The sequence below is a fragment of the Podarcis muralis genome, chromosome 13 (assembly GCF_964188315.1).
Source record: "Podarcis muralis chromosome 13, rPodMur119.hap1.1, whole genome shotgun sequence".
Taxonomy (NCBI): Eukaryota; Metazoa; Chordata; class Lepidosauria; order Squamata; family Lacertidae; genus Podarcis; species Podarcis muralis.
In genome coordinates this window covers 22,634,237-22,647,103 of record NC_135667.1, presented here as the reverse complement: position 1 = coordinate 22,647,103, position 12,867 = coordinate 22,634,237, and the positions used below count along the sequence as shown (strand labels likewise).

Here is a 12,867-nt window from a genome sequence, read left to right as displayed (position 1 = left end):
GTTTGGGAATTGAAGCATAAAAATGACTCCTTACGCAGGCTCCTCAACCACTGACTGGTGTGGGTGCTTTGTGAAGGCTATTGTGTCTGAAGTGATGAAAATCAGAGAAGTGAGGCCACCAATGAGGATGTCACCTGGCTGACAATACTTGTGGATAATAGCATAGGGGTCACTGTTGACGCATTTAAAAACATCAAAATGGCACATTGTGTGAGGCAACAGCAAGAGCAGCAGTGTCAAGATCGCCAACAACCTCATCCAGAATACGATTTTTCCCTTTACACACAGTTGTCCTAGTTTCTCAACTGTCATGATTACAAAGGAGGTGATTTGATGCCTGAACTGGAAAATATGAATCAGCACAAACCTGTCTATCCATCATTCCTAGTCTTGAATTTGATGTGGTTTATGCATCCTTTACAATATTGGCTAACAGTTTTGCTCAGAGCCAGTGAAATTCCATAGAGACTTTTTGAATAAAGATAATTGTTCATCAAACTTCCTTGGATAATTATATCCATGGTTGTGCATTCTGCTTCAAACTGGTGAAGAAAACATGTTTGTCACAGCTCAGCAAAAGTATGATTTTCTCATTCAGGGACCAGAACTAAGCACATGGCTGTGGGCCTCAAAAGAATGTTAAAACAATGGTGGCCAATTTCCAGATGTTGCTGAGCTACAACTCCCATCACCAGCAGGGAGACCAATGAGCCAATACACTTCACCCAATGTTGGCCTGTGTGAGGATGTGGTCCCCAATCCATGTTGGGGGCAACTCCCCAACACAAGGTCAACTACCAGATTCCTATCAGGTAGAAGGTGGGCTGCCTGATGTGGGATACATGCCTAATCCACATGATGTAAGTGTGCCTTCAGTCAGAAGCAGAGCTAGCTGTTCTGGCACCTGGAGCAGGGCACATGCTGTGCCCTGGGGGCAGGGCTCACCCCTCCCATGGAAGATACCCAGGGCGGACAGCACCTACCGCACCCCCCTTCCTCCACCAGTGCCTTCAGTTGCCCAACCCCCACTTTCTTCAGAACATTGCTCAGAAAGTTTCTTCAGGAGGGCCAAACCTTCACTTCGTTTGAGGCAGAAGGCACCATTACTTCCCACAAGAAAATATTAGCCACTCTCAGAATGCACCCCATCAGTGCCTCATGACTTGACTGCACAAGCACAAATGGGAAAGTTTGAGGGGGCATGTAGTCAGCCAAATCCATGCAGTTTTCCTGCCCAGGCTGTAGCAACTCAAACAGATCCAGATGAAACTAAGATATTACCAAGGTTTGATTCAACTGCAGTATCAAGTTCAGAGAAAACATGAACAATTTTGCCATCAAAGTGGTTAGCAAATTTGTCACACATTCCTCTATCTGGGCAGGACATAAGAAGCCCATTTTCCACTCAGAACAGATCTTCTGGACATAATGGTGGCACAAAAGTAAACTCTCTTCACAGCCATCACTGCTTCTAGGTGCTGTTATGTGCCTCAAGATGTGTTTTGTCATGTTTGCTTTGGGGTTTGTGTCACCTGCACTCTGATGTCTAGTTCACTCCATAGACCCAAGGTCCTTGGGAAACAGTGGACCATTCAAAGCTCCATCATTTTGGAGAGGGGCTCAGAAGAGTTCGTCCCACTGTCCCATAACAAATACAGGACATCAGTGGGAGCACCAGCCATGAGAACTAGAAATTTGCCAAGTGAAGTCTAGAATCCTTCTGATTCCAAAAGTCTTCTGGGGTAGACTACCTTAATGGTACCCTAGCCCCTACAATGAGAAGCAATCACAGTCAGTCCAAATATCAGTAGGGAGTAATCTTTCCATAACAATGGGGAGACAGTCAAGCATACACACCCAATAACTAGATCACTCCTAATCTGCCCTATAACAAAACAACAACACAAAGCAAAACAAAAGCAGATAAATTATATTGGGGAGACACTGACCTGTTTTCACTCCTTGTTAGCTTTACCAACCCTGCTTGTCATCTTATTGGGTCAAAACTGTGGAACTGTGGAGCGAGTGAGTGGAAACAGCTATTCCTGATTGCCAGCCAGCTAGTCAGCAAACTACAAAGCCAGCCATGCTGATTGGACAGAGTCTCAGGATTGAGATGAGGGTGCCCACTTTCAAATTTTGTTTTGGTTTATGCAGAGCCTCTTATGTGGGTTGAAATACTCAAGGACACTCCTTAGTGAGAGGAAGTAGTAGTATGGAGAGGTGTATGGGATTATATTGTGCAGATTAATAATCCATTTAATTAATTTATTTTTAATCAAAAACTACCTCATCTTTCTTTTTTAATGAGTTGCAGTGATCCAACATGGTTGGACATTCTAGGGGGGCGGGCGGAATAATTTCTCTCCTTCTATCAACCTTATATCTTTATGGCTGAATTTGTATATGGCATGCAAAGAATGTGCCACTGCATAGACTGCATTGCAGACATTGTAGCTGCATCCAGTCATGCTCATTTCAAACACACTTCTGGAAAGACTCTCCAGGTTCCCCATTGAAAGTTTTCTTCTGCTCCTTCTCTTAGTCCATAGACAGTTCTAATGAACAGCTGAATGCCTGTTCCCAGAAGTCTTGGATAAAACCATCTCCTTTTGCTGAGGAAGGTTTTAGCATCTGCAGGAATCCTAATGACTGATATGAGTGTGCAACAAAGGATATAGACCCCTGAAAGCTTTATAAACCCCAATGTTTTGAGCAGAACACAGTGCAAAATAACACTAGAATGTAGCAATCCACCATCTACTCAGAAGAGGCAAAGAGAAGAAGGGTGATACAAACAGCAACATTCTCACTATTTTTTATTGTGTCCTGTGTTACATGGGATTCCTAGCCATTGTAAGTTTCATTGTGGCCTTCCTAGCTAGGAAGTTGTCAGACAGTTTCAACGAAGCAAAATTCATTACATTCAGCATGTTGGTCTTCTGTAGTGTATGGTTGTCTTTTATTCCCTCTTACCTGAGCACCAAGGGAAAGCTCATGGTGGCTGTGGAAATTTTCTCCAGCTTGGCTTCTAGTTTTGGCTTCTTACATTGTATTTTTGCCCCTAAATGTTACGTTATTATCCTGAAGCCATCCTTGAACATCAGGGAGCACCTAATAAGAAGGGATATATAGGAACTGAAATATCTGAATATTGTAAAAAAGTCTGTGTCCTTTGGAGAATTGGGGCATGGCAGATAATGTTGTAGCTTTAAGAAATATGGTTTATTCACCTATTTGCACCTTTAGTCTGCATGGAGGGAGTCATTTCAAGAGGGGCTTGTACCCCACAGCAGTGCAGCCCTGGAGCCCAAGGAGTCTGTCCCAGCCAGCTCTGCGACCAGCTTCTCGCAAAGATGGATCCCAGTCCTTCTTCCTCCTTATTCCTTCCAGCAACCCCTGCTCAAAACCTCTATGTTCCTGTCACCTTTTAGTCCAGTCTTTTTATTGTCTAGCTGTGTTTTTAGGTTTTTGAGTTGTTCTTCATAGTTTTCAATGTAAGTCACGTTGGGTCACACTGTGACCACACTAATTGGTTCTGATACCAATTAGTCATTTCTTTTTAAGATAACAGGTGTGTCTTACTAATTTGTAATGAATCTCAACAAACATACAACTACTTACTTCTCAACATGAGCCTAAATAAGCCCCCCCCCTTTTTTTTTTACTTTCCCAGAACTTAATTATCTGGCAGTCAGGTAATGATGTCATAGCATTATAAATATATGATATGACCTCAAAAAACCTCCACTATTTTTGACAACCCCCTTACTAATTCTCTGGCATTCAGATAATGCTGCCATAATATTACAGCAGAGCATATTTGACGATACATTAGCATAGAGTCTAGATGATGCTTGAAACTTCGCCAGAGCATAGGTCTAAGGCTCACTGTTTACCACTGTAATGGTGACGCAGGACTGATTGTAATCTACCATATTTTTCGTTCCATAAGACACACTTTTTTCTTCCTAAAAGTAAGGGGATATGTCTGTGCATCTTATGGAGCGAATGTGTGGTCCCTGGAGCTGAATTGCCCAGGGGTGAAAAGCAGATCATGCTCCCCCCCCCTTTTTTTTTTTTTTTGAAAGAGGGAAGTGGGTGTTGAAACAAAGCCGCTAATCGGCAAGCGATTGGGGAGGGAGATAAGGGACGCTAGAGATAAAGGAGGCTGCCTGGGAGGGGGGGAGGTAAAGACAGCAAACTTGCAAGTAGAGGAAACAGGAAGACTAAATCAATGAGGAGAAAAATTAGAAGAAAAGGAGGAGCAAAAAACTGTTCCAGCTAAGGAAAAGACTCTAAGGCAAACAAGAGGGAAGGGAGTGTTGAAAGGAAGCAGCTGATTGGTAGGATCGGGAGAGAGATAAGGGACACAATAAAAGAGTCTGCTTGGGAGGGGGAGGTAAAAACCCATGGACCCTCAGGATTTTTACATCAGGTCACCCCAAATTCACCCCAAATTCACCATCAGATCACATAGCATGTCCATGGCTACAGCCTGCACCAAAAAAATTCATGCACCCACTGTTGCATAGGGCCGCAATGGCGCAAAAATGTGGTTGCAAAGCACGGATCCACATGGATTCTCAGGATTTTTGTATTGGGCTACCCCAAACTCAGCGTCAAATCACATGTCTGTGGCCACAGCATGAACCACAAAAATCATACATCCACTGTTTCGTTCAGAATATTTTTTTCTTGTTTTCCTCCTCTAAAAACTAGGCGTGTCTTATGGTCAGGTGCATCTTATGGAGCGAAAAATATGGTATACTGAGATCTACCAAACATGTTTGTTTCTACTGTAGTGTCTTGCACAATGCAATACTCCTGGGAGAGCTTTTCAGACATTTAATTATGACAAATTATAAGGCACCCTCACTCACATTGCCAAATCCCAAGTGTGTCTCTCTGTGTATGTTTTAAATGAGATATCAGGCAAAGTCAATAACAACCTAAAAACTGTTATATAATATGTCAGTGTCATTTGGTGCTGCAATGATAAATTATCTGCTGCAGTCTGTTCATTGGGAAATCTTTTTTTTAATGTAAAGGATCTAATGCCACTTTTTCAACCAGGTTGAAACTGGATAATAAGATATTCTGCATCAAGACGTAGGCAAAGATGACAGGGGTGTTTCTTTTCCTGTTGCTCATCCTGTCACTGCAGCTGCCTCAGACTGAGTGCAAGGGACCCACTGTTATGTGTGACATGACTAATCCCTTCCAGCTCCCATACCAGTATTATAAAGCAGGAGACATTACCATTGGAGCAATTGCAGCTTTGTATGGCTGCATATTTGATGACATATCATTCAGTGAACATCCAACAACCAAGTTTGTAGATGGACTTTTGTAAGGCTTTTTGTTTTGTTTTGTTTTGTTTTGCTTTGTCTTTTGTTTTACCTTCTGCGTGCACTAAACGAGGTCATAACTGATAAACGTGTGTGAGCCAAGCATTGGCATAATCAGAAAGCAGCATTGCAATTGTTTTTGCAAGGCAAATTCTGAAGGAACCAGCTGGGAAGGGGAATGAGAAGTTGTGTTCAACAGTGATAGAATTGGTCCCATTCTTGGATATGCCCACAGCCCAACTTTTCTTCTGGGTCTTTTATAATTGAGTAGTGCCTGTCATAGCCCCTGACATGTATGGCCACTTGATCGGGCAACCCAGCATAAACTAAGCCGGGGGTGGGGAAGTGGTATAACTCAAACACTACTATAAAGGCTTGTTTTCTATTGGTTTCTTATTTTTGATGAATCAGTAGAGAGAATACAATCTTAAGAATTCTGATAATATTTGCAGCCATGACAACTTTGTCAGCTGGCATGCTGTCAAATAGATGTTATGAAACAGATGGTTGATGGAGGGCTCAATATCTGTCTTACACATAATGTAACTTTTCCTTTAGGGCAAGAACAAAATACTATCAGCATGTTTTGTCATTGGTATTTGCGGTGAATGAGGTCAATATGAATTCCAAGACCTTACCAAATGGCAGCCTTGGCTTCCACATTTATGATAGTTACCTAAATGCAAGGATGACTCATCAGAACACATTGAAACTTCTTTCCAGCTACAAAATAATTGTTCCAAATTTTAAATGTGATAAGCAAAAGAATCTGATAGCTGTCATTGGGGGACTTGATTGTGAAATCTCCCTTTACATGGCTATACTCTTAGGCATCTACAAGATTCCACAGGTAGAATGGGGGGGGGGGCAGATGGACATGATTCTTTTTCAACTTTTATTTATGTGTTGTTCTACTATATCCATTTTCTTTTTCTTTGTTGTCTTCTGTAAGAAAGACAGAGAGAATAAGGGAGAGATGTGTTGTTGTTGTTTAGTCGTTTAGTCATGTCCAACTCTTCCTGACCTCATGGACCAGAGCATGCCAGGCACTCCTGTCTTCCACTGCCTCCTGCAGTTTGGTCAACCTCATGTTAGTAGCTTCGAGAACACTGTCCAACCATCTCGTCCACTTCTCCTTGTGCCCTCAATCTTTCCCAATATCAGGGTCTTTTCCAGGGAGTCTTCTATTCTCATGAGGTGACCAAAGTATCATGCTCAAGATAATAGCAATTGTCAATTTCTTACCATTCTCTGCTGGTAAGATAGGTGATTTATTGCATTTCATTCCTAAGATCAGTAGAGGAATAAGAAATAGAAATAACGTTTAGATTTATTTATTTTTTTGTTAGTGTCCTTTTCCGGGACATTTTATTAGCATTCCATCTACTAAGCATATGTGTTCATATGCCAAAACTGGGAGTCATCCAGACTTCCTTTTGTGCCATGTTTCTAGGCACAGGAAAATCAGCAAACATTGATTGGGTTTTCTGTTGACTGCTGTTTCCTCTGATTCAGCTATAAAATGTGAGCTTTCCTGGGGAAACTGCCAGGATGCCAACAACAATAATCCCTTAGACACAGAGCTTTAAAATGTAGACCTGTACCTAGAAAGCATGCACCAAAGAAAGATAAACCCTTAGTGGCATAACTGCCACTTTTCCTTCCAAGTAGTGTTAGAAACTAAGGCACAATGTGGGAAGTATAATGTGCTTACTCCTGATACTAGAGGGCAGCAGGTTTGGATGCATAGAAAACCTGCAAAGTAATCAACATTTTGCAGACACCCAACAAAGACCCATTGGCTACTCTCACCTAGTTTAGCTGGCCAGTCAAAGATGTTCCTGGTGTGTGGCCACTGTCACATGCTGACAGCTTCTAGGAGCCACAGGTTAGAGCTGAGTTCAGGGTGGGGACCAAAGGTGGACATACTAGCCCAAAAGAAGAATGGTATGTCCCCCCCCCCTACCAGAAGTACTACACCTTCTCTTACATGCCATAAACCCCATTGCATTTTGCCAGTGTATGATTATTTCATGACAAATGTATTGTTTTCCTTTGCTTTAGATTGCCTACTGTGTGAATGCTCCAGTGGTGGACAGTAAAAGCCAGCTTCCTCCATTTTACCGGATGGTACCGAATGAAGAATATCAATACGCAGGGATTGTCCATCTTCTTCTTCATTTCCAGTGGAAATGGGTTGGGATCCTTACAATGGAGAATGAAAATGGAGACACATTTGTACAGACTTTAATGCCAATGCTTTTGAAGTATGGAATCTGTATAGCCCTCAATAGCAAAATACCAGCTATAACTCATGCTATAGATATGTTGAGTTCATTTGAATCTATCCTAGATAAGGCCAGTTATCTATCCGATTCCAAAATCACAGTATTGATTGTAAATGCAGAAAATCCCACAATAACATCTTTGACATGGACAATATATTTATACGCAATGTTGAAAGGCATTGTAGAGACTTCCATAAGGAAAGTATGGATTATTACAGTCCAATGGGATTTTTCATCAGATACAATGCACAGAGCTTCAGATATACGAGTCTTTGATGGTGCATTGTCTTTTGCAATGCATTCAGATGAAGTGCCGGGGTTCAGAAAATACCTTCAGACCCTAAATCCAAACTCACCAAAAGGAGATGGTTTTATGAGAATATTCTGGGAACAGGTATTCAATTGCTTATTTCCTGATTCTAATGCAGGGAAGGAAAATGCTAATATTTGCACGGGTGAAGAGAGGTTGGAGCAGCTCTCTGGAACACTCTTTGAAATTAGTATGACTGGCCAAAGTTATAGCATCTACAACGCAATCTATGCCATAGCACATAGTTTACATAAGATGTACGTGTTCAGGTCAAAACACAGAGCAATGCTGGACAGAACTAGATTTAATCTTCCAAATCTACAACATTGGCAGGTAATATTTCACATCAAAAGCACCTATATTGTAAAATCTATTTTGGTATCTGATTGCACTCAATTAACTAGACACCATATATATATATATATATATATATATATATATATATATATATACATACATACATAATTTAATTTTCCTTGAACATATTTATTTCTCCCATGCAATTGATTTCTCTTCAATGGGGGTGATATTGGATTAGTCAAGTTTATAGTATACAGTAACTTTTTTCCCTTCTGCAATTAGAAAAGACAATTCTTAAAGAATTTGAAACTCATTAATGTTACAATGAATGATCAAAGCACCGTTTCTGTCTCTCTCTCACACACATTCTGTTGCCAGAATATATCTCTTCACTCTCATGCCTTGAAAGACAACTGGTGCCAAATCTGTATAGTTTTTGGGACCAGTAAAAAACTTCTCTCTTCTCTGTTTGTGGTATTATGAATTTTAATGTATGAGGCTTTAAAAATTTGTTGGTATTATTTAGCAATTATTATATGTTTTCATTTTTTATAACCCATTATAGGATCACTATATGATGAAGGGCAGGGTACAAATTCAACAAATGAAGAAATAAGCATTCTTTGTCTCTTCATTCTAGCTTCACTCTTTCCTAAGGAGCATCTCATTTAACAACACTGCTGGAGACACAGTATCCTTTAATGAGAATAGTGAATTAGCAGCTGGATATGATATAATAAACTGGGTTACTTTCCCAAACCAATCTTTTGTAAGAGTGAAAATTGGAACAATGGAACCACAAACTATAATGGATAAAGAGTTTGTCATTGTTGAGGAGGCTATCACATGGCACTACATGTTCAACAAGGTAGGTTCTAAGTATAGTATAAGAGAAAATGTTTAACAAGAAGTGTTTCAATATTGAACTTTGATAAGCCCTCCCAGACTGCCATGCATGGGGGCTATGTCAAAATTTCACAAAGCTATTGATTAAAGACAGTGTGATCAGTTTTGTACTGTGTCTGTATTAATGCAGCATTCCTATTTAATTGTGACAAGCAGTGGCATAGGAAGGGGGGTACGATGGGTGCGGGCCACCCCAGGTGTCATCACTGAGGGGGTGACCGTGGGGCCTGGCCTGCAGAGCACCCAAGCCACACGTCTCTCCTGGGGAGTGATGCAGAGACTCGGTCACCTGCAAGCTCCATGCTGCCCAAAACAGCAATGTGGGGCTTGTGGACTCCGTGGAGGTTCTGCACAGCATGCTCTGCCCCGGCTTGCCCTGCCCCTGGATGTAGGGCATTTGCGCTGCCCCGGGCACCCAAGCAGCTAACTACACCGCTACTGACAAGGAAATTAGGACAGATAGTGTATGGTTTCCTGAAAGTTGCCTCCAGGTTAGATTGGTATCATGCATTCATCATAGGGCTGCCCTTGAAGAGCGTTCAGAAGCTTCAAATAGGTTCAAAATATGGCTTTCACACTGGGCTGGAGCCACCTCATGATATCATTTTGAACTGATCTTGGACTATATTCACTGCTTGTTAATTGCTTATGCCAGAGGTAAGGAAATCATTCTGGTCAACGCAGAGATCATAATTTTCCTCACCCCATCAAGCAAATTTTGACAGTCACCTGTCTGGTGACCTTTTTTTTTTTTTTTTTTGCCTGCCCTAAAGGGATCTTACAGAAGCTTCTTCCAAAGTAGCTATTTTATGTAGTGCTTTGAAAAGTGTTTCTGAAGAGCAAATATCAGCCATTTGCAAGGGGATCTGACAAAGTGCATTGCACTTTGCATAGGACTTGACAGGCACTGTCAATCAGCTGGTCAGTGTGGTGCTTCAACACCTTTTTAGCTGAGTCATGTTTTACACGCCAAAGATGATATAAGGCAAGTGGGTATTGCTTGGCCAAAATTTCCTCATGGGCCAAAAATCGATGGCTGGTGGGCCTAACTAGGCACATGAGTGAGACATTCTCCACTGCTTCTTTACTCTCAATCTCAGATCAGTGCCAGATTTAGGGTGGTGTGGGTGGTTCCATGCATATGGTGCTGAGTCAAGGGGGAACAAAATTTAGAAGATCGACAAATGAGTAGATTGATTTGAGGGGCACCAAATTTTGGTCTTGCACAGGACACCGTATTACGAAAGATTACCAAAGTCTTCGCTTGCCCAGATAAGTGTATAATGCAAGTGTGGGGAACTTTTAATCCTCCAGATGTTGAACAATAACTCCTTTTATCTTTGGCCAATGGCCATGCCTGCTAGGGCTGATGAGAGTTGCAGTCCAGCAAGATATGGAGGGCCAAAGGTTCCCCACACCTGATTTAAAGGCTTACAGTCTTGGATATATTGGTGTCTTTCTTTAAAACTTTGTTTCTTGTTATTAAGCAAGTACAAGAGCAATTCATTTTCCTCCTCTGTTTATGGATAGATGCTGCCTGTTGCCATGTGTAATGAAAAGTGCCACCCAGGCTACAGAAGAAAAAAGAAAGAGGGTGAGCCATTTTGCTGCTATGATTGTGTTCCATGTCCAGATGGAAAGATTTCACACCAAAAGGGTAGGAAATACAGTGTTGTGAATATACAGCCTAATAAACCGAGTGCATTTGGCAATACACTAAATTTATTTCTCATTTCCACTCATTAAGAGTAACCAGTAGTAATTTCTCAGCTTTTCCACTTGAATAGTCTTCTACTAGTCTCTGATAGGCCTTATAAGGTGATGATGTTTGAAATGTTGTATATGGTCTATTGTTAAAGCAGAACCATGAAATAACTAAAAACTATTTTCATGCTTAAAGCAGTCTACATATGAGTTGTTCTGCAGATTTTAGTTTTGTACTCTCAAATAAATGTGAAAACAGGACATAATAGTACTTATGTGCTAAGCTTATGCTGAAGTGACACAGAGAGGATTTTTTTTCACCTATTCTTAGTCTTCCAGTCTATGGTTTCTTAAAAAATCCTATTGGAGTGCTTGCTGAGTTCTGTTTAAATTAAATTTGCATAATAGATGTGCGAAATAAATACAGTGGTACCTCAGGTTACAGACGCTTCAGGTTACAGACTCCACTAACCCAGAAATATTACCTCAGGTTAAGAACTTTGCTTCAGGATGAGAACAGAAATCGCATGGCAGCAGTGGGAGGCCCTATTAGCTAAAGTGGTACCTCAGATTAAGAACAGTTTCAGGTTAAGAATGGACCTCCAGAACGTAATAAGTTCTTAAGCCAAGGTACTACTGTATAGAGCTATCTTGAGGAGAACAATACCATTTTTAGAAACTTCCTTTAAATACTCATAATTGAAGGGCCGTGTTTATATTGAACAGAGCAGAGCTTGCTGACAGTAGTGAATGAGGAATTGATACTGACACCTGATTTGTTCTAATTTTTCAGACATGGATGATTGTGTACAATGCCCAGAAGATAAATTTGCAAACAAAAACAGAGACAGATGCCTTCCTAAGGTCATAGATTTCCTCTCTTTCTCGGAACCATTGGGCATCACTTTATCTGTTTTTAGTTTGACATTTTCACTAATTACAGCTTTGGTGCTAGGCATTTTCATCAAGTACAAAGACACTCCCATCATTAAAGCCAACAATCAGAACCTCTCTTTCTCACTCCTGATCTCTCTATTTCTATGTTTCCTTTGTTCCTTCCTATTCATTGGCAAGCCCCAGTCAGTGACCTGCTGTTTACGGCAAACTGCTTTTGGCATAATCTTTTCAGTAGCTGTTTCTTGTGTATTGGCAAAAACTATCACTGTGGTTATTGCATTCATGGCTACCAAGCCAGGGTCTAACATGAGAAAGTGGGTTGGGAAAAGACTCACTAATTTGATTCTTATTGGTTGCTCTCTTATTCAAGTCATTATTTGTGGTATATGGTTTTGTACAGCTCCTCCATTCCCAAATTTAGACATGAACTCATTGGCTGAAAAAATCATAGTAGAATGCAGTGAAGGGTCAAACACAATGTTTTATTGTGTTCTGGGATACTTGGGATTTCTAGCCATTATCAGCTTCACTGTGGCTTTCCAGGCCAGGAGATTGCCAGACACTTTTAATGAAGCCAAATTCATCACTTTCAGCATGTTGGTCTTCTGCAGTGTTTGGTTGTCCTTTGTTCCCTCTTACTTGAGCACAAAGGGAAAATACATGGTGGCAGCAGAGATTTTCTCCATCTTGGCCTCCAGTGCTGGGTTACTGGGTTGTATCTTTGCTCCCAAATGCTATATAATTATCCTGAGACCAGACCTGAACACCAAGAACAAGTTAATAAGGTGAAATATGCAGGAATTTGGTCTGGCAGGAGTTAAGCTTCTGGTCCTAAGAATCATGTGAAATATTATGCTTATGCTCACAATTAATAAAGGGCCAGGGTGATGACTCATGATGGGTGACCTGTAGTTAGAAATGTTGGTAGAAAAGGGGTAGCTGAGTGGTAGCACTATGGCTTTGCAGGTCCCAGCTCAATTCCCTGCTTCTCTAGGTAGGGTTGGGAGCGACTCTGCCAGTCAATGTAGACAAGGTGGGATCAAATGGTCTGATTCCCTATAATATGTCCTGATTGAATGTCTGAACTTAAAGCACAGTATAGATATATCAA

The 12,867-nt window shown here is 41.1% G+C and overlaps 1 protein-coding gene across 1 annotated transcript; it reads left to right on the top strand.

Annotated features, from left to right (window-relative positions):
* Positions 1 to 9,039: 9,039 nt before the first annotated feature.
* Positions 9,040 to 12,545, top strand: LOC114583155 (vomeronasal type-2 receptor 26-like). The gene is made up of 3 exons (XM_077918325.1): positions 9,040 to 9,117; positions 10,686 to 10,812; positions 11,653 to 12,545. The coding sequence occupies exons 1-3, from the start codon at positions 9,040 to 9,042 to the stop codon at positions 12,543 to 12,545; spliced, it is 1,098 nt and encodes a 365-aa protein (XP_077774451.1).
* Positions 12,546 to 12,867: the final 322 nt, after the last annotated feature.